Source organism: Theobroma cacao, chromosome 5 (assembly GCF_000208745.1).
Source record: "Theobroma cacao cultivar B97-61/B2 chromosome 5, Criollo_cocoa_genome_V2, whole genome shotgun sequence".
NCBI lineage: Eukaryota > Viridiplantae > Streptophyta > Magnoliopsida > Malvales > Malvaceae > Theobroma > Theobroma cacao.
This window is the reverse complement of record NC_030854.1, coordinates 1,873,808-1,895,455: the sequence shown is the minus strand read 5'-3', so window position 1 is coordinate 1,895,455 and position 21,648 is coordinate 1,873,808. Positions and strand designations below refer to the sequence as shown.

At 34.1% G+C, this 21,648-nt stretch overlaps 4 protein-coding genes and 1 pseudogene across 4 annotated transcripts; all 5 read left to right on the top strand.

Moving 5' to 3' along the window:
• LOC18597775 (dof zinc finger protein DOF2.4) lies at positions 377-2,122 on the top strand. Its single transcript, XM_018120763.1, has 2 exons — positions 377-580; positions 743-2,122. Exons 1-2 carry the CDS (start codon positions 530-532, stop codon positions 1,736-1,738), a joined length of 1,047 nt encoding a protein of 348 aa, XP_017976252.1. The 5' UTR covers positions 377-529; the 3' UTR covers positions 1,739-2,122.
• Positions 10,458-11,075, top strand: LOC18597774 (DUF724 domain-containing protein 6). Its single transcript, XM_007026982.2, has one exon. It carries the CDS (start codon positions 10,512-10,514, stop codon positions 10,914-10,916), a length of 405 nt encoding a protein of 134 aa, XP_007027044.2. The 5' UTR covers positions 10,458-10,511; the 3' UTR covers positions 10,917-11,075.
• Positions 14,048-14,551, top strand: LOC108662212 (annotated as a pseudogene).
• On the top strand, positions 16,490-17,196 carry LOC18597773 (DUF724 domain-containing protein 3). Its single transcript, XM_007026981.2, has one exon. It carries the CDS (start codon positions 16,590-16,592, stop codon positions 17,004-17,006), a length of 417 nt encoding a protein of 138 aa, XP_007027043.2. The 5' UTR covers positions 16,490-16,589; the 3' UTR covers positions 17,007-17,196.
• On the top strand, positions 18,069-21,569 carry LOC18597772 (putative E3 ubiquitin-protein ligase XBAT31). The gene is made up of 8 exons (XM_007026980.2): positions 18,069-18,594; positions 18,734-18,793; positions 18,890-18,961; positions 19,063-19,184; positions 19,277-19,417; positions 19,494-19,601; positions 20,204-20,465; positions 20,758-21,569. Exons 1-8 carry the CDS (start codon positions 18,415-18,417, stop codon positions 21,172-21,174), a joined length of 1,362 nt encoding a protein of 453 aa, XP_007027042.1. The 5' UTR covers positions 18,069-18,414; the 3' UTR covers positions 21,175-21,569.

The following is a 21,648-nucleotide window of genomic DNA, read 5'->3' as shown; positions in this document are numbered from 1 at the left end:
ATAATTAAACCTTGTTAGTTAATTAATTAATTCATGTAAGCTGGTTTGCACTCTCTCTCTTCCGTACATTTCTAAATAGCACCAATTTTTTTTGCATGCAGGAGGAGAACCACTACTCTTATTTTTCTGATCACTTAGTATCACTACACTGTACTCACTCTCCTCAGTATAAATAAATAAAAACATGAAGAAAAAGAAGCTTATAGGTTAAGAAACATCGCCTTCTCTAAACCCTAAAAAGTAACAAAACAAAAAGAGGTCGAGTGAGAAGGAACAAGAACTTAATTAATTATATATGTATATATATAAGTAGATATATAATATAGTATATATAAAGGACCTTCCTTTTAATTTTTTTTGCTTCTCTCTTTCATTCCACATCTTCCTCCCTCCTTCTTTCTTTCCCTTTCTCTTTTCTCTCTCTCTCTCTCTCTTTCTGTAACACTCTTGTTTGATGTGATTCTCCACTATTAGCTCACAAAAACGCAACAAACCTTTACAAAAAGGAAAAGAAAGAAGGAAGGAAACCATGGTTTTTACCTCCATCCCAGCTTATCTTGATCCAGCCAACTGGCAACAAGTAAGGGGTGTTTTTTCTTTTGTTTGTTTTTCTTTGGATTTGTTTCGAAGGTTTCTTTGCCAAAAAAGCAAAAAATTCAAAAGATAAATATTCCTATTACTTTTGTTATATCGTGTTGAATATACCAGATATTTGATTGCTTCTTTTTCTTCTGTTTTACAGCATCCGAATCATCAACCTGGTGCGAGTAGCGGTGCAAGCGCCCATCAGCTTCCCCCTCCCCCACCACCACCACCACCTCCACAGCCTCATGGAGGAGGTGGGGCCGGCTCGATCCGGCCGGGTTCGATGGCCGATCGAGCTCGTATGGCCAACATACCGATGCCAGAAGTAGCAACAAAATGCCCAAGATGTGAATCAACTAACACAAAGTTTTGCTACTTCAACAACTACAGTCTCACACAGCCTCGTCACTTTTGCAAAACTTGTAGAAGGTACTGGACTAGAGGAGGTGCCCTAAGAAATGTTCCGGTTGGAGGTGGATGCCGCAGGAACAAAAGAAGCAAAGCCGGAAGTAGCTCGAAATCTCCGGTCAGCGGTGACCGACAGACAGCTTCCGGTTCCTCGAGTACAATTTCTTCAAATAGTGGAAGCACTGCTGATATTTTAGGCCTTGGACCTCAGCTTCCTCCACTGAGGTTCATGGCTCCTTTGCATCATCTTTCCGAATTTGGTGGCAGCGATATTGGGTTGAATTATGGGACAATTTCAGCTCCACTTGGAGGGGCAAGTGACTTAACTTTTCAAATAGGAAGTGCTTTAGCTAGTGGAGGAGCTGGTGGGGGAGGTGGTGCTGCAGCTGCTCCTGGTACTTCTCTTTTGACTATGAGTGGTTTGGATCAATGGCGGCTACAACAACAAGCGCCGCAATTTCCCTTCCTAGGTGGCTTGGAATCTTCTTCTGGGTTGTATCAATTTGAAAGCGGGGGTGTCGAGCCATCGGGTTATGGAGGTGGAGCTGGTCATCAGGTTCGGCCTAAGATATCAAGCTCATCGGCAACCCAGTTGGCTTCAGTGAAAATGGAAGACAATAATCAGCAGGAGCTGAATTTGTCAAGGCAATTTTTGGGGGTTCCAGGAAATGATCAGTACTGGAGTGGAACTGCATGGACAGATCTTTCCAGTTTCAGCTCTTCATCCACCAGCAATCCTTTATAAATTTGGTTTCTCTCTCTCTTTCTTCGAGAGCCTCGTGCTAAAGCTTCGGTTTTTTTGTTAGTGTAGCTTCAATTAAAGAAAAATTAACTATGATGAAGACACAGTTACTCACTTTCCAACTCCATATGGCATCAGTGATCAAACCTGCAGACACCTTATCCAAAGATGGATCATCGAGGACTTAGCTCCTCAAAAATCAACTAAAACCCTAGAATTGGTAGGCTTTTTTCTTTCTTCTTCTTCTTCTGCTTTTACTAGAATTGGTAGATTTCAATGTATGAGCATGTTTTTCCATAGTGAGTGTATCAGTTTCCGGAGCTTCTTGTATCGGGCATATACTGATGATATGCACTAAGCAAAATATATCTGTTTTAAGTCCTATCATATGACAATTTAATGTCTCTTGATGACCTTCTACAAGGGCAGCAAATTAACGTTACATTACCAAGTTACTTTACATAATTGAATTATTAATCATTTGCATTGAACAATTTATTCAAAATCCGGAGGTCATAGAATTATACTGAGATTCATTTGGTAGGAGTTAATAACTTCCTTTTTACATGTTTACAACCCTTCTTCCTTTCTTTCTTTCTTTTGATTGTTTCTACCTTTTAAACTTTCATTTTATTCTCAAGTTTAAAGGGTGCAAAGCTTTAAGAAATCTTATTAAAGTTATAACTTCATTTAAAATCATAAGTCTACCAATATGCAAAGTGTCATTTCGTCCTCTTCACAAATGAATTCTTGAACAACAGACCATGGGAATTCAAAGCTCGTTTAGTTGATTTGGACCGCATTTCAAATGATTAATTAACTTGCTCTTTAGCTGTTACTTTATCAGAACATTTTTCCATTACTCTTTAGCCCTTATTTTATCAGAGACAATAAACATTCTTCTCTGATAGTTCATTTCCAGTAACAAGCACCCTACAAGTTAATATCATTATCCCAAAAGCAGAATCTCTTTATAAGCAAATAACTGAAAGCAATGCTTCTCTATTACTCAAAGATCAATATAGTTGTTTCTACTTTCTGGATTTCTGGTTGAACTTAGTAGCTATGAATAAATTAGCGTTTACCTGTTCATCCATGATTAATTTTACCTATATGGATTTCATTTTCCAAAGCAGGAGATGATGATCAAGAAATTTTTGGCATATTGCAATGTGTTTGATGTTACATTCTACTTGTAATGCCAGAAATGTGATGAAGTTACACAGCCATCTATATTTTATAGTGTATATATGGTCGACATCATTGTTATCAGTTTTCAGGTTTTTCATTCTTTCTTTCTTCCTTTTTTACTCTTTCCTTCTCGTTTAAGTCTGCAAAGATTCGGGGAGTTGGAGAAAAAGCTCAGGCTTGTCATATTGCTTCAAATAATTGGACAGTTGATAGTTGATGATGATACTCTCAAAATATATTTCCCAAAAAGGAATGCATTTTTCCATTTTCTGCAGCCATAGCTGACTTCACTTGTTCCTTTTAAAGGAAAATATTGGTTCCACTCCCCACATAAACCAAGAGAGACACACAGAGAGAAAGAAACAAAAGCGTTTAACCTTCTTTAAGCAAATATATATGTATATGCAAGAGGGCCTGCCCCTTGGGGGGTTTGCTTAGTTGCTTAGAGACTGCTGTTTTGAATCCCATTTCTTTCACCCTAAATTTCAAGAGACTTGTTTCACGATGCATGTTCATACTATGTGATTACTGCCATTATTGCATGAGACAGAGAGGAAAGAGAAAATTCTGCATAAATCTATTTTGGTAATGACAGAAGCTCTCTCTGATCATAATTAGGTGAGATATGAGAATACTGCCAATTGTGAAAAGGGAATGATTTTGTAATAATTTGGGAACGTACTTGCTTTTGTTGAGATGTGAGAAAGAGAGGGTGAAATGAAGTGAAATCATGGGTATATTAGATTTAAATGTAATTTATTAGAAAAATAATAATTAACTAATTAATGGACAAGAGTCTCAAAAGACTCCAAAATCCCACTCAAATCTATAACCAAAAATCATCATAGTGTTCCTAAATTCGAATTAAATAAATAAATAATTAATTAACTATTCGGACTGGGAGAGAGGAGTAGAAGAAGAAGAAAAACGTAAAAAGACTGCCAAAGCAACAGGGTCAAAGACAGAGATTTAGTAAGGCTACTGTTGGCTTTCGGACAAGCGAATGGAATGTCTGACCCATTTCCAAACTTTGACGCGCGTTAGAGCCTGTTGGTTTCACTGCTCACTATGAGACAAAGTACTGGTTTGTCAGCATGTGGACCTGACCGCTTGAGTCTTGGTCTCCGTGATTGGATCTTACAATGCACGCGCTTCATGGCTGCAGTTTCCTTTCTTTTTTTTTTTCTTTTGTTTTGGCTCTAGTAACTCTGCAGATATCCTCATGCTCTGTCATGCTCTCGCTTGTCATTCGCTCATGTCACTGACACATCACACTCTCTCTTCAGTGCTTTGGTCGAAACACATTCCACATGGACGGCTTGACTTGCCTTAGTACGCGGCTAAACCTGTGAACTGAAAGCCCCAAAGGGGTCCAAAAATATTTTAAATTGATTTGATTCTCTCTTTAGATATTACAAAATCGAGTACATCCTTAAAAGTTTTTCTGATATATTTTTATTAATGTATAGATATAAATATAAATTATGAGTACTATAATTCTTTATTCAAATAATTAAATTTTTCCAAAAAAGTATGTTATAATTTGTAAGTATATGGGTTAAGGCAAGAAACATGTAAATAATCTATTTTTGAGGTAATATTACTCTCAAAAACACTTTCTTTGATTAATCATGAACCCAAAAAGCTTTAACTAATCTTTTTGTTTAAAACTTCATTCCAAATTCTAATTATAGTAACTTTTGTTAAGGCTAAGGGCATAAGGCAAAGTAGCTCATGTGTAAATGTTTATATATAGTATTGATTTGGTTTAGACCATTTGGTAGGTTGATTTAAGTTAACTCAATACCTTTTTTTTTGGAAAGACATGAAAAGAAGAACGAAATTAACCAAAAAAACCCAACGGATATCGACCAAAAAACTCTAATACGAGACAATCTATCCGTCATAAAGTTAACACAATAGTAAATAATAGCATTGTCAACATGGGAATAATATCTTGTGTGCAAACTTTTGTTACATATTCCTGACTTAAGACAATGAATAATAGACTTTGAATTAGCCCTTAGTCAGTGTATAAAGAAACAACCTAGCTACTAGCTAGAAACCCCTTTTTCATTTTCAATTCTTGAAAAGAAAAGGTTTTTTATTATTCCCCCTTGTTAATTTTTGTTTGATCTTTTATTATTCATTAATTAAATCAGTACACAATCGGTTCCTTTTACTTTGTTCTACTTCACACCTACATTTGAATTAGAGACATCGATTTTCACCTATGCTAAGGTTATAACAGAAATGATTGCCTTGAACTTCCAAAGATGATTAAATGAATGACCTGATGCAAACATGATCTGCTCTTGCCTTTCTAAATATTTTCCTAATTGAAAGTTTTTTCAATTGCCCGATAAATTTGGGCTTGATGTTTGCAGAAAGCTGGACAAAATATTCAGCAATATGGGGCTGATGTACAATTGAGTAAAAGAGCATAAAAGGTGGCAAATCAGCCCCAAAAAATAATTTAAAAAACCAAAATTTTCATGATTAGAAATCATGGGTGGTGTTGGTCCAATGCACAAAACCAATACTAAATTCCATCTATCATATCTTAGTTTCTTAGGAACCTCCTCGATCGTCTAACCGCAAACATCAGTCACAATTCTACTTGTAATATATATTTTATATATTCCAACTGGAATTGGTCATGTTGAAAGAAAGGAATCTGAGAGGAGGTTAGGGGGGGGTTTGCTTTTGCAAGAACCAAGGCTGCTTACCAAGAACGAATAAAGCACATTCAAGACCGTCAAAGGAAAAAGCTTTCTCTCTCTCTCTCTCTCTNAAAGACTTCCTCTCTCTCTCTCTCTCTCTCTCTCTCTCTCTCTCACACACACACACACACTCACTCACAAAACAATTAGTCATAGAGAGACAGATCACAACGTTATGGTTTGGTCGGTCGGTCGGTTAGTCATCATCCTCGTTATCTCAGTAATCAAAGGAATAGAATTTTTAACAATGATCCCGAAATTGTCGATGTTGAAATCAACGTTAACCCCGCCATGTAAAAAAGAAAAGAAAAGAAAAGCCCTTCGTACGTGAAGCAGGAAAGAGGTAGCAAGTAGGGGGAGGGAGGGAGGGCTCGGAAACCCAAGGTGGGAAATCAAATCTAAAACTCTGTATTCAATGAGTTCTCCCATATTTGATGGGGTACATGGAACTGTGTGCAAATAGAGCATGGCTGCAGCTTTCGCTTTTGTATTACAACATCTCATCTCCTAACAATATGTTCCTAGCCTTATCTATCTGAATTCTGATCTCATCGCCTCTATCCAGTCTAATATGTGGAAAACTAACTACATGAAAGAAAATAAATAAAGGACGAAAGAAAGAGACTGAGATTCCAACTGCTTCTGAAGTCTGAATCCTTCACGTTCTCCCACATGTGCTCTCAATGATACACATGTCCCATGAAATTTTATATTCCTCCAGCCCCAGCCAGTCACTTCTCTCCTTACCCTTAAAAATTTTTGCCTGCTCTGGCCTCTGAGCCCCACCTAAAGGACCCGGATTCAGGCTTTGCTATGCTAGCCTAACTGCTACTCCATAGTTTAGTTTCCTTAACAGGGAAAGAACTGCTACTAGTGTTTGTCATATAAAAAAAAGAAACAAATTTGGTGCTGAGAGAACACAAATACTATAACAGTAACCATATGAAATAGTCTCAATTTCTTTCTTCTGTCTTTTTTTTTTTTGCATGACCCTTTCCTTAACAAGGTAAAATTGAAAAGTATAAGCAGAAATATCCTTGTACTGTATTTCAAAACAATGTCGCTAAGGGAACCTTTGTTTGCTGTCTCCATCATGGAAAATGGGGAAGGGGGGATTTGCCTTTGCCGAGAAGGACCTCGGGTATCTTCATCTCATCACGAATCCTCCATTTTTGTGGCTGGCTTTGGAGTTTTGCTTGGACCCCCTTATTGAATAAACCAATCAAATCCGGTGATAGATTTCTTTTTAGCTGAGTAGCATCCTAAGGTGTCACTTTTTAGCTGTCCAAAGAAAAAACACATGGATATGACCAATTAGCACCCAACCCCTCCCTCCGGTGGGCACTAACAACCAGCAACATGCATCATTAGCTTAACCTGTTTTAGCCTTGATGGATGCCAAATCTAGGTGGCAATTCCGTGCAAGACTATAATTTTATATGATTAAATTGCGATATGGGTCGACAACATTACTATTTTTTTAAGATGAATTATTTGGGCTTAGTTCTTAAGGCATCATGTACATGATTCATCAATAGTTTGTTTTTTTTTTTTTCCTTTGTTTGGCTGTTAATTTATGACTCACTAATCCACGTGCATGAATATTCAATTTATATACTTATTAATGAAGAATTAGTACATGGGGAATATCATACCAACTTAGGTAAATGACTCTTATGATTGCACTACCTATATTATATCATGTATCATAAATCAAATTTATTTTATATTTAATTTTCAAATCTCATAATGCCATTATTTCTAGGCTGCATTCGTCATGAAACAACGTTGCAATTTCTCCTTCACTAGCAAAGATCGCAATATAAATCTGTAAAATTTTGAGTAAATTTCATCAATATCGTCCGTTATTTTAACTTTTTTCATATGATATTTTTGTGATTTTAATTTTTAATTAGTATTGTGTGGATATCTTTTTTTCGTAATTAGTATCTTGTAAATAATTTATGTTTCTACAAAGGGTTAGGTTATTAATTTTAAGTTAAAATATTACAAAAATATCTTTAATTGTGAATAAATAGGTTAAATTTGAATTGATGTTATTTTGATAATTTTATTAAAAAAATTAATAATTGCAAAAAAAAAGTGATAATGACAAAGTGTCATATGAAAAAAATAAAAACAACAAGAGGTGTAAGTGGACTTTATCCTAAAAAATTGTTATTAATATAATAAAAAATTAATTGTGACATCCATACGTGATAATAAAAATATCTTAGTTCAAGTAATAAAGCAATAGGTACGTCCTAATTTAGTAGTAGTTAATTGGGTTGTAAATTGATGAATGAATAAGAAGCAAATGGGATTTGTCAAAAGAAAAGAGAAAAGGAGAAGTAATTTTAATTCCCACAATAATATGCTTTTGAATCTTTTTTGGCAAAGTGGGTTGTCTTGTTGTTCATGCAAAACAGACTTTTCTTGATTGCGTTACTGTATTTTTTAATGTTTCATGAAACATATCTTGAAAACATTCTCTCTCTCTCTCGTATGCCTTTACACTGTATTCTGATTCTAATGGAATGACTCATGCAAATTAAGAACAAGCTTGAGACATCTGCATGGAAATGAGAATGGATGCTTGCGTGAGGAAGCACTCAATTTGATTATGATTGTTTAGTTTGTTTGTTTCTGTCCCACTGATTGGTGGGGAAAAGAAAGATTTTTGTTTGACCCATCATTATCAGGAGTCAATGCGAAACAATTTAAGCTTATTATAGTAAATTAATTAATTAATTAGGCTGTAATCTATATAGACTAAGAAGAATTAATGAGGAAGCAATTAGACCTGTAAGATCTAATCAATTCATTGTGGGTGCTTGGCCCCCCATTCATTCTTCACTCTCGTGGGTGTTTCACATGGTGACAGTAGTAAACATCAAAGATCAAATATTGCCTCTCTCTCTCTCTCTCTCTTGCCTAGTTTCTTTTACAAATTACATTTTCTTTTATTGTGTGTATCTTAATTAGCTTTTGTCTTTCTTCGTCTTTGAACCCACATTCATGATCAATTAGTTTTGATCAATATAAAATTATGAACTCTGGATATCATGTTTTGTTCATCGTTAATCATACATGTCAAATTTCAAATTAAAAATATTTAACTACTTATTTGATATATAATAAAATTTTTATTATTAAATATGTTTTATAAAAAAACAGTATTCTCAATCGATATAATATAGATATTGAATTGATTGGAAACTTTAGATGTATGACAGGTATGAGTAGATTGTTTAATTCAATAATTAGTTTGTTGAAATATTAATCGTACATGAAATTATAGAAAAAAGTAATTATATATATATGGAAAGAAAAGAGTTGAAGAAAGAGGTAAACAATTTGGCTATAGGGAAAATGACCTTATGGTCATAGTGTTCAGCCTTTCATACAGTATTGTATAGTTGGTAGTTTGGTGTCAACTCTGCCTATTGAAATGAAAGACCTTTTAGCATTAGACGCTAGACAAACACATGAAATCCTCTTCCAGCTCAGTCTGAAGCTGCCCATTCAACAACCTTAAAAATTTTATTTTTGTTGCCTGCCTACAAGACACAAAGGTAACTTGTCAAGACGAGTTACAAGGTCAATTTCCATTTGATATATATTTCATCATAGTTGTATCATCACCATTTATGTATTACAACACCAGGAAATCATCTCAATAGTAATCAGCAAGCACAAGTGACAGGCCAAGCTGTGTAGCCTGCATGTGGGACTCATGAGAACTGGGCCAGGGCTTGCGGAAATCCATGAACTCCTGCCCACCCGAGCCGACAAATTGGAATTTCCCTTCCAAAACGGTTGCCTTTGTTGTGAAGTAAACCCTCCAAAAGTTGGTAAGCATGTCAAGGAACAAACAGAGAAAGATGTAACAATTTGGTTTTTACCAAATTAATCCAGCTTGATACCACGTCGAAGTTTTTCCTGTATCATCTTAGCCACAGATTCTCCAGACTCTTTTAGTGGCAATACACCTCTCTCTTTCTAATTGATGTTGATTAGCACTAGACTGTAATATAATTGCGCCACCTTTGCTTTAATATAGTAGTAGTCTTTGCTTTTTGTTCAGTTATCTCTCACTGTTGCTTGATGGATGCATCTTCCTTACTCTAGCCACTAATTTGGGAGAGAACCTCAAAGTTGGCTAATGGTTTTTGTTTGCAAATCCCCTTTAAGATATCCCAAAAAAGTTGAGAGTTGATGCCCTCTTATCCATCTGAGGGCACATTACAATCTTCACTGTCGATGCCCCATTCATCATCAGTTAAAACCACTTCTGATGATTCCGGATGGGAATTTTTTTCTGCCCTGCAGCATGCATTTATCAGTCTTGCTTCCGCTCAATGAACACTGAGATCAAGGATTCAAGATCATATTATCAAGAGCTCTGATGCCATTTGAGCCCTGAGTTGGGGTAGCATGGAGCCCATCTCTGTTTTGGTTATCAGTTGAAGAATGCAAACCGAAGCCGAAGTTACAAAAAAACTGCAGTTATTGCATGTCGACTTAATATTATTTGAAACCCAAATTTAGTTTCACGAGTCTTCACCGTCCCTCTCTCTTTTGTTTCTTGGCCCAAATCAAATGTAAATTGACTGTCCATTGGGCGGAGATCATTGGCCCAAACAAACCCAAGCCTCAGGCATATTTTGTAGTTTAAGGATTGGCCCTAGGCCCATCAGAGATGTGTTGCCGTTCAACTTTACCCGAAACAACTTCTGCTTTACACATCTATACAAATCCTTGAAGATGATAGCTTCACTCACTTGCACTCTCCATTTATTTTTTCCTTAAGAAATTTGGCAGAGCATTCTCGAGTTCTTCGTTTTTCCTCGTGTGCCACAATGGCGGTATTTTGCAAAGGCGATGAGGTTGAAGTATGCAGCAACGAGGAAGGCTTCCTGGGGTCATACATCGAAGCCAAGGTGATATCGCGACTGAAGGACAGCCGTTACAAGGTCCATGACAAGAATCTGGTCGAAGAGGAAGATCAATCTCGGCCCCTGGTTGAGATAGTTACTGCTGACGAGGTCCGACCACTGCCACCAAGAACCGCAAGGGAAGCCACTCGGATTTTCACTTACTCCGGTAGAGGGGATGCATTCCACAATGATGGTTGGCGGCGGGTTGGGAGGATTACCGGGGAAGAAGGGTTCAAGTATTGGGTCTATTTTCCTCTCACCAGGGAGGAGATCGAGTTTCCTCCTTCTCAGTTGAGAATTCATTTGGAATGGTGCAATGGCGTGTGATTTTCCGACAGCGTATTTTGATCACTTCATTTTTTTTTTAGGGGAAATTTCCGTTATTAGCATTCAAGGTTTTTAGATTAATTGTAAATTCGATAGAACAGTGCTAAGGTAATTGACAATGTTGATGACTCTTTTTGAGTGGATTTAGTAATTGACAAGATTTTTACTGCTTTCTTGGAGTGTAAGCTAATGTTATTTGTCATATTATCCAATAAATCAGTCATTGCATATAAAAAAAAAATTAATTATGACCATCAAATACACTATAATGTGAACCCCAAGCATATATATATACACTCTTTTTTAATGCTGATTTTATAATTCATTGCAATGCAAACTCAGCTTCAAATTTAACTTTCCATGCAAATAAAATCAAAGCATCAGAGATTTAATTATTTGTAAAACAAATACTAGTAAATACATGGCATTATCCATGACCATGCATGATGAACTATTTTTTATATTAGAATTTTTGAAAAAGATATATTAAAAAAATCTTGGTGTTTGAATTGAGAAGCTTGAAAGCAACTAAAACTTAATTTGAATAAAATCAAAATATGTTTTAATTAATGCTTAAACTCATGAGAATAAACCCTTTCAAAGTTAATCTAATTTTCATGAACAAATGCACTTTTTTAAAATTTTGATTTTGATGCTTTTATAAATCAATAAAATCCAATTAATAGAAGTAATCTATTATGATATTTTGTATTATGAAAATTAAAAGGAAACGATTTTGATCTCTATTTTTGACAAGTGATCATCTTTCGGTTATGATCACTTCCAGGAACTCAGGTCATGTTTGGTAGGTGGAATGGCTAAGCCATTCCCTCTCTATTCCTTATAAAATTTTATCCCCTTGTTTGGTTTGTTCTTGGGGAAGGAATAGCCATTCCAAAAGGTATGGCTATTCTTTAAAATTAGGCAAAAGCTTGGAATAGCTAATACCACCATCCCCCATAGTATTAGCTATTCCACACTTATGGGAATAAAATTTATACATTTTGGACTAAAATGTCATTATTTATTTTTAAAAATAAAAAATTTAAATTTATAAAATTAATATTTTAAATTAAAAAATTAAAAAATATTAATATTTTTATATTTTAATTAATATTAAATTATAAATAAAATATTAGTATTTTAAAATATTAATTTTTAAATTATTAAGTGAAATTTAAATTAAAAAATGAAAAATGAAAATAGAGAAAAATAAATCTTATTATAATAAAAGGTTAAGTTATTAATTATATATTATAAAATATTTTAAATTTAAAAATTAATTAAAAGTATTAATATTTTAATCATAATAATATTAAATTATAAATTAAATTACCAATTATTAATATTTTCAATCAATTATAAATTATTAATATTTAAAAATAAAAATAAAAACAAATAATCATAATAACATTTAAATTATAAATAAAATAGTAGTATTTTATAATATTAATGATTAAATTACAAATAAAATATTAATACTTAAATAATCAACTATTAATATTTAAAAAATAAATTGATTAATATTTAAAAGATAAAATAAAATAAAATAAATAATCACAATAACATTTAATATTAATGATTAAAGTATAAATAAAATATTAATATAAATATCAATTTTTATATTTTAATATTATAATTATTAATGTTTAAAAAATAAAAAAATTTAAAAATAAATAATCATTATAACATTTAAATTATAAATAAAAATATAATATTTTAAAATNTTTAAATTATCAATTTTTAATATTTTAAATAAATTATAAATTATTAATGTTTAAAAATAAAATAATTTAAAAATAAATAATCATTATAACATTTAAATTATAAATAAAATATCAATATTTTGTAATATTAATGATTAGATTATAAATAAAATTAATATTAAAAATAAAAAAAAATTAAATAATCATTATATAAAAGGTATTTTTGTCTTTTTATTTTTATTCTTTTCTTATTCCAAAGTTATTTTTACCAACCAAATACTGCAATAAATCATAATAACTATTTTTACTCTATTCCATTGATCATACCAAAACCATGTAATACCTATTCTACTCTATTCTTTCATCTCATTCTATTCCCACGTAATAGTTATTCTATTCCATTCCTATCTATTCTACGAACCAAACGTACTATCAGAGTCATTGCTATTGCTACTTTAACAACCTCAAAGATTAGACATCTCTAATTCTCCTCCTCATGATACATGGCATAGACATGATTTTAATGAAAATTGAAGGTTTTATATATATATATATATCACTAATGACTTTCCTCATATTTTTTCCATTAATAAACATTTTATTTCATAGAATAATGGTTTTCTGATATCTTGAATTGCCATAGACAGTTAAATGTTGGCTGCAATTTTTCTGTACCAAAGCATGCATTATCGTTCTTGCTTCTACAGAATACAACTGACTGAGATATAAGAATTCAAGATCATATACATGCGAGGGTCATCAAGCAGGGTTGCTAATTACATAGAGATAGTTTCATTACATTTTAAAATTACATTATCGATTTAGAGCTCTAATTTTAGAGTTGTCAATAGATATTTTTATAATCAGAATCTTACATTATCTGAATCAATTAAGTAAAATTAATGTACTCTATAATCGAATTCTGATAGTAACACAACTCTTCATTACAGATTCGAGCAATAGTTTTATAATATCCTATTACCCGAATTCGATATTAAAATTAAAATTTATATATTATTTTTTATAATTAACGTAATACTTACTAAAATTTATTAATTATTTAAAATATGATTTTAAACTTAAATTTATCTTTTTATAGATCAACTTTAATATTTATTAATAATATACATAAAAGTTGATTTTAAAATTATTTTAATTAGTTGAGCCCTGAATCAATGTAAATTGATTGGCCATTGGGCCACGATCGTGGCCCAAACAACCCAAGAGCAGGCCTAGTTTTGTGGATCAAGGATTGGGCTAAGGCCCATAATAGATGAGTTTCAGTCCTACTTCACGACTTGAAACAACTTTCTTTTTCTTTCATGATTAGGAGAACACCGAAACCGCCTCTACACACTATAAAAATCCTGAAGATGATAGCTTCGCACACTTGCATTCTTTCTTCTTTATTCTCCACAAATTTTCCAGAGCATTCTCAAGTTCTTCTTTCTTTCCTCGTGTGCAACAATGGCGGTGTTTTGCAAGGGCGATGAGGTTGAAGTGTGCAGCAAGGAAGAAGGCTTCTTGGGCTCATACTACGAAGCCACACGTGATATCCCGACTGAAGGGCAGCCATTACAAGGTTCAGTACAAGAACTTGGTCGAAGAGGAAGATCACTCTCGGCCCCTGGTTGAGATAGTTACTGCTGACGAGGTCCGACCACTGCCACCAAAACAGACAGGGGGAGCTACTCGGTTTTTCTCTTATCTCCAAAGAGTGAATGCTTTCGACAATGATGGTTGGTGGGTTGGGAGGATTACCGGGCGTCAAGGGTTAAAGTACTGGGTCTATTTTCCTACCACCGGGGATGACATTGCGTATCCTGTTTCTCAGTTGAGAAATAATCTGGAATGGTGCGATGGCAACTGGGTTTCTTCCAAGTAGAGCTTGTTTTGATCACTTCTTTTCTTAGGGCAAATTTCTGTTATTGCTTGAATCTGTTTCTGTTCTTTCTGTTTTGTTTCTTTATTTCAATGAGTTATTTGCATTCAAGATCTCTGGATTGTAAATTTGATGGAACAGTGCTGTGTTAATTGACAATGTTCGTAGTTTTTTTTGATTGGATTTAGCTATTGTTACTTTTTACAACCTCAAAGATTAGACATCTTCTAATTCTCCTCATGATTTCTACCCCTTGCTCTTATCCTTTTGATGTTTATCATCAATGGCTTTGTGTCGGTGGTGCTTTCTTGCTTAAGTAATTAAATGATTCTCTTGTTGTAAAAAACAACCATAACATTTAAATAAATCTCTAAATTATTTAAGAATATTCAAATAAGCTCTTATTTTTTTATTAAGTTTACTCAAATCTCGTATTTTGATTTTGGATCAAATGAGCTTTTATGACTAATGATTGACAAATTAACATTAGTAAAAAAATCACTTGTCATTTTATATTCATAAGTCATTGACATGATATGCTAGCATACTACATCATAATTAACATAGAATAATAAATGATATTTTGACTTATTTGTCAATAATTAGTTATAAAGGTTTATTTGATTCAAAATAAAAAATATAGGAGTTTATTTGGTTTAAAATAAAAATACAAAAACTTTATTAAACGTAATAAAAATATAAAGACTTATTTGAATTTTTTCAAATAATTTAAAGACTTTTTGTATTTTATGCCTTGAGAAAAATAACGAAGCACAGAACGTTCCACCAAATCAAGAAGATAAATTCAAAATAAAAAGTATAAAGATTTATTTGATTTAAAATAAAAATATAAATATTTAATTAAACGTAATAAAAATATTTATTTAGTTTAAAATAAAAGTTCAAAAACTTGATTTACTCGAATAAACTTTCGCGCATAAGAAGAAATCTGAATTTCTCAAAACTTGGTCTAATTTCGTATGCACTCAAACTCATTCATTTTTCCTTCCTTACAACAAGTTCATAATAGATTTATTTTTTTAAAGTACTCATTTTTTTTATACCTTAATAATGTGAGATATTGAAATATTATGAAATACTACTATATGTTCAACACGTCTTGCATAAGACAAAAGCAGAGAGGAACGTGTGTTACCTTGTTCTTTTGTGGCATACCTTCAATCAGGACTCTGGTAATTAAGTAAGTGCATGGGCTTGTACTTTCTGAGTTTCTGTACTGCATCATCGGACAGCAGCATAAAACAATGATCCTATGAACTACTAAAACTAGAAAGAGATAGAAAGGACGTTAACACAGTTAAGTTTAGAGAGATGATAATCAAGAAATAATAACAGAACCCAAAGTGGCAGCTAATGTTATTATCATATCTCCACTAATTTTAGAACTCTAATTTTAGAGATGTCAATGGATATTTTATAATTGGATATCTTACATTATCTAACTTGATTAAGTAAAATTACTATAATTTATAATTGAATTCGAGTAGGATTTGAATAGTAAAACTACTATTCGTCACGAATTTGACTAATGGTCTTAGAATACTCACTACTCAAATCTGATTATAAATAATAAATTTTAATATTAAAATTTAATTGTATATATTTTTTATTTCTAAATTCCTTATAATTAACATAATACTTACTAAAATTTATTAATCATTTAAAATATGATTTTAAACTTAAATTTATCTTTTTATGGATCAACTTTAATATTTATTAAATAGTATACATAAAAGTTGATTTTAAAATTGTTTTAATTAGCTGAGCCCTGAATCAAATGTAAATTGATTGTCCATTGGGCCGCGATCATGGGCCCATACAAACCCAATTGGCAGGCCTGGTTTTGGCGATTAAGGATTGGTCAAAGGCCCATCATCCTACTTCACGACCTGAACAACTTTCTTCTTCTTTTATGATCAGGAAAACCACCTAAACCGCCTCTACGCGTCTATAAAAAAGAAACCCTGAAGATGATAGCTTCGCACACTTGCATTCTTCCTTCTTTTTTCTTCACAAATCTCGCAGAGCATTCTCTAGTTCTTCTTTGTTTCCTTGTGTGCAACAATGGCGGTGTTTTGCGAAGGCGATGAAGTTGAAGTGTGCAGCAAGGAAGAAGGCTTCTTGGGCTCATACTACGAAGCCACGGTGATATCCCGACTGAAGGACAGCCACTACAAGGTTCAGTACAAGACCTTGGTCGAAGAGGAAGATCAGTCTCGGCCTCTGGTTGAGATAGTTACTGCTGACGAGGTCCGACCAGTGCCACCAAAAACCATAGGGGAAGTTACTTGGTTTTTCTTTTATCTCCAAAGAGTGGATGCTTTCGACAATGATGGTTGGTGGGTTGGGAGGATTACCGGGAGACAAGGGTCAAGGTATTTGGTCTATTTTCCTACCACCGGGGATGAGATCTTGTATCCTGTTTCTCAGTTGAGAAATAATCTGGAATGGTGCGATGGCAACTGGGTTTCTTCCAAGTAGAGCTCGTTTTGATCACTTCTTTTCTTTGGGCAAATTTCTGTTATTGCTTGAATCTGTTTCTGTTTTTTTTTTTTTTTTTTTCTTTATTTCTAGGAGTTGTTTGCATTCAAGATTTTTCGATTGTAAATTTGATGAAACAGTGCTGTGGTAATCGCCAACGTTGATGGCTCTTTCTGTTTGATTTTATCGTCTTCCCCATCTGATTAATGTCTTTTGATTTTTTCTTGATGTTCAAAAGGCTTTGGCGCGATGTACTTTGCTAATATTAGTTAATCAAAGTCTAAACAAAGAAAAAACATTGCTTAAGAACATTAAAATATGTACTTAAAATATTAGGAAAGATGCGAAAGGAATCAATGTTTTAAAGCAAGCATTCGAAAAACAAACTTTTAATTGCTTATGGGTTTTGATTGGATTTAGTTATTTATTTTTTTTATCACCTTCTCGATGTATTATGTGTTGGAACATGATATTCTTGTCATGCATGGTCCATCCCTTTCTAAAGTAATTTTATCGGAATTAAAATTTTTTATTCTATTTGATATTTTTTTGTAATTTTATATTATCAATTAAAATAAAATATATTAATGTAAAAAACTTAATTATAAATACATAGCGTAAAATTATAAACGAAATCACATATAATATATTTTCTTAAACATGCGTGCAATCAGAGCAAAAAAGGACGTGTAATAATGTGACCCCCTTAAAGCATAATGTGTTAATCACCTCTCTTTTTGTTTTAATTTTGTTTCCTAATACTCAGATGCTGCCTTGCTTTTGAGCTGTAGTTAATTAACACAAAACACCAAAAAGGAAAAGGTTGAACCATGTTGATGCCAAGGACGGTGACAATGAGGGAAGTAGAGTCTAAAGAAGAAAAGCTATTGTCTCATAAATCTTTGAATAAAATCAAAATATTTTTTAATAATACTATCATATTTTATAGTATGAAAATAAAAAATTTTATTTGAAGATCCATTAAAAGGGACAAGATAGAATAAAAGAAACAAACAATTATGGTCTCTATTTTTGACGAGTGATCTTTCGGTTATGGAGGGGAAACGAGTGCTTGACACTGTTCAGACAATGTTACCACGTAACAATTCTAATTCGGGGGAAAGGCGAAAGAACAATGCATAAAAAGAATCTTAATATGTCCGAATTGAATTTTGATAATTGCCCGAAATCTCGGACCAAACTACGAGGCTTCAGTTCCTTTGTGTCTAGTACAAATAGATAAGCCATTCCACTTTGAGAAACTCTCAATCATTGCTACCACTATCACCATCAGGTCCATCACCACCACCACCGCCACCACCACCACCACCACCTAGAGGTGGCGCGCGAGGCAGTCTCTGGGACAGTCCTCCGTCGGTTAAGTGACAGATAAGGTGGAAAGGAGGTGATGGGTCAAAAGCTTAGTTGCGGAGAAAACCATGAGACTTCTTTGTTCAGTGCTGTTCAGACAGGTGACTTGGAGATGGTGCAGGCAATGGTTGAAGCAGAGCCAAATACCTTAAAGAGGACAACTAGATATGGGAGGTCGTCTATTCTGCATGTGGCAGCTGTCTATGGTCAGATCGAGGTGGGTTTGGTGCTTCGTAATTGATTTTGCTGGATTTTGGGATTTTCTCTGCGTTTTTTTTTTTTTGGAGGGGAGACAATGATGATGACTTCTTTCTGGGATTCTTTGGTTTTGGTGTTTGGTTTGATCATTGGTGTAGGTTCTCTCATTTCTGTTAGATCGATGTCCCAATTCAGATATCTTGAATCGCCATAGACAGGTATAAGTTCAGACATGGAATCCTTGTTTTGCATGTTTCTGATAGATTGTCTTTTGATTTCTATCTCATGATCTGTTATGCTTGTGCTTGGTTTAGACCCCGTTGATGTTGGCTGCAATGCATGGGAAGACTGATTGCGTCAAAATGTTAATCCAGAGAGGAGCATATGTATGGCGAGTTTGATTCTTTTTTTTTCTTCCGCTGCAATTTTTTTACTACTTTGTCTGTTACAAAGAAATTGATCGATGGTAATGTTTATAATTAATCAGGTATTGATGTTTGATTCACTCCAAGGAAGAACCTGCTTGCATTATGTTGCGTACTATGGTCATTTTGATTGCCTGCAAGCTCTTCTTTCTGCTGCCCATAGCAGCCCCCTAGCAGATTCTTGGTCTCTCCCTCTGACACTTGCAAAAACTGGCAAAATAATCGGTGAACTATGTGATTATTCTCTGATTGTTTGATGGCATTGCAAATTTGTAGGGGCTTTGCTAGATTTGTGAACATAAGGGATGAAAATGGTGCTACTCCACTGCATTTGGCGGCTCGCCAAGGATGGTCTAATTGTGTTCATGCCCTCTTAGATAATGGGGCTCTTGTTTGTGCTTCAACTGGTGGAAATGGGTAATTATCTTGCTTCCATTCTATTCATTGATCATTGTCAGTCGTGAATTTGAATTGATTTTAGGCCTCTCTGCAGCTACCCTGGCAGCACTCCTCTTCATTTTGCTGCCTCTGGGGGTTCTATAGAGTGTATCAGGAAATTGCTTGCTTGGGGAGCAGATAGGCTTCAACCAGATTCATATGGGTAAGCCTTGATAAGCAAATGTGGAAAAGGAGGGAGGAAATTCAATTTTTACTTTCTTGTTTTAACAAATAAATTAAAAGAAAATTTCATTCATGACTTCTGCATTATTATGGACTGATGTGAGATCAGCCACAGTGACAATACCTTTAGTTTATCCACTTAGAGACCTTGGCTCTGGGCACACTGGATATAGCTTTCATGGTCGGAAGGTCGATTTGATTTTAACGAAAAGTACCTTGATTTCAGCTTGACACTTAAACTATAAGCTTATGATGTGCCAAGTAATATAAACTTTCAAAGCCCAGCAAAGATTAGATGCGCTCTCAAACCCTAAAATCTGTAGGAAATTGAATTTTTTAAAACTTTATTATGTTTTAGGACAGCAGAATTATGAAATAATTTCTTTTCTGATTAAAATATCAATCGGAACTCTCGTCAATAGTATTTATATCATGAATGCAGCAGTACAATACCAAAACCGTGATAACAACTACTGTTGAACTTCCATTCAACACTATAGGCATTAATTTGTTTAATACTGTTCTGTTTTTGTTATCGATTAACAAAAAATAGTTTCGGGCATGTGGTTTGCATTTCTGCAGGAGAATACCATATTTAATTGCTTTGAAGCACAAACATGAGGCATGTGCTGCTTTATTGGACCCTGCATCTGCAGAACCTCTTGTTTGGCCATTGCCTTTAAGGTTCATAAGCGATCTTAATCCAGAAGCAAAAGAATTGTTGGAGAAGGCCTTAATGGAAGCAAACCGAGAGAGGGAGAAAGCCATTTTGCAGGATACAATTCATGCACTTCCATGTGCATCAGATTCTGAGGTCGAAGCAGATCATGACACTACCTCTGAGGTAATCTCAACCAGGACAATTGCAGTTTTACTTTCACGGCTAAACAAAGACAAATTAAGATGTATCATGTATGGATTGCAAGGTTATCAGGTGTGAATAATCCAAGATGAATAATAAGGGAGCATCACCATCTGATTTGTTCTATATATTACATTGTGGAAATTTTATTGCTAATTTTGGCTTGAAAGAAACTATATTTTGAGTAGTGATGTGCAGGAATAAAGAATTAATATTCTATTTGGAATATGTATGTTTTTCTGTTTTTAATTAACTGGTGAATCTTCTCAAACAGGCTAGTGATGTCGATGTATGCTGCATATGCTTTGACCAGCTATGCACAATAGAGATTAGACAATGTGGTCACCGGATGTGTGCTCATTGCACCTTAGCTCTTTGCTGCCACAAGAAGCCCAATCCACTAACATCATCTCCTGTAGTCCCAATTTGCCCCTTCTGCCGCAGGGGCATCACCCAACTAGCTGTTGCCAAAATCAACAACAATGAAGCTGAAGCAGCTGAAGCTAGTCCTCCTTTAAGGCTGAGTTGTGGAAATATCACCAACAATGATACAGGACCAGAATTTAGCCCCTCTAAGCCAATTAAATCTAGGAAGTCCAATTTCAGTGAAGGAAGCAGCAGTTTAAAGGGTTTATCGGCCATCAGCTCATTTGGGAAAATGGGTAGCCGTGGTAGGAAAAGTGCCAGCTGAATGCAGTGAAGGGAACGAGAAGTTCCAACAAGCAACAGCCATGGATCTCCTTTCCTGTCTTATTGGTTGATGAACCAGCCAAGGTACTGATGTTCATGTTGCTTCAGGATGGAGAGTATATTTGGTATGCACTTTGAACTCCATTTTTAATCGTGGTTTGTATCGAATATAATGAGCGAAGATGAGCACAAGAGTCATTAAATACTTTTGTAAAGTTCAAATTGGTAGAATCTTGTCAACACAGTCTGCTCTTTCGAATGAAGAAGCGATGGAGTACTATTTTTCCCAAGAAACATAATGGAGTCATATTTTCAATGGATGCTCGTAATTGTCGGTTATATAAACTTTAATTACTTAAAGCCAACTGAGTTTATTGTACTGCATTTTTCATTGCATCCCTTTAAAGCAGAGCTGTGAGTCTGTGACTGACCAGTGAGGCAAGCTTGGTTTGATCTATGTTTGTAAGTTCTGCAA

Excerpts from the sequence above, each read along its gene's own strand:
- LOC18597775 (XM_018120763.1), top strand. The coding sequence starts at position 530 with ATGGTTTTTACCTCCATCCCAGCTTATCTTGATCCAGCCAACTGGCAA. Across the intron at positions 581-742 it reads ATCCAGCCAACTGGCAACAA|CATCCGAATCATCAACCTGG; the intron begins GTAAGGGGTGTT and ends TCTGTTTTACAG.
- LOC18597772 (XM_007026980.2), top strand. The coding sequence starts at position 18,415 with ATGGGTCAAAAGCTTAGTTGCGGAGAAAACCATGAGACTTCTTTGTTC. Across the intron at positions 18,794-18,889 it reads TCTTGAATCGCCATAGACAG|ACCCCGTTGATGTTGGCTGC; the intron begins GTATAAGTTCAG and ends TGCTTGGTTTAG. Across the intron at positions 19,418-19,493 it reads GCTTCAACTGGTGGAAATGG|CTACCCTGGCAGCACTCCTC; the intron begins GTAATTATCTTG and ends GCCTCTCTGCAG.
- LOC18597773 (XM_007026981.2), top strand. The coding sequence starts at position 16,590 with ATGGCGGTGTTTTGCGAAGGCGATGAAGTTGAAGTGTGCAGCAAGGAA.
- LOC18597774 (XM_007026982.2), top strand. The coding sequence starts at position 10,512 with ATGGCGGTATTTTGCAAAGGCGATGAGGTTGAAGTATGCAGCAACGAG.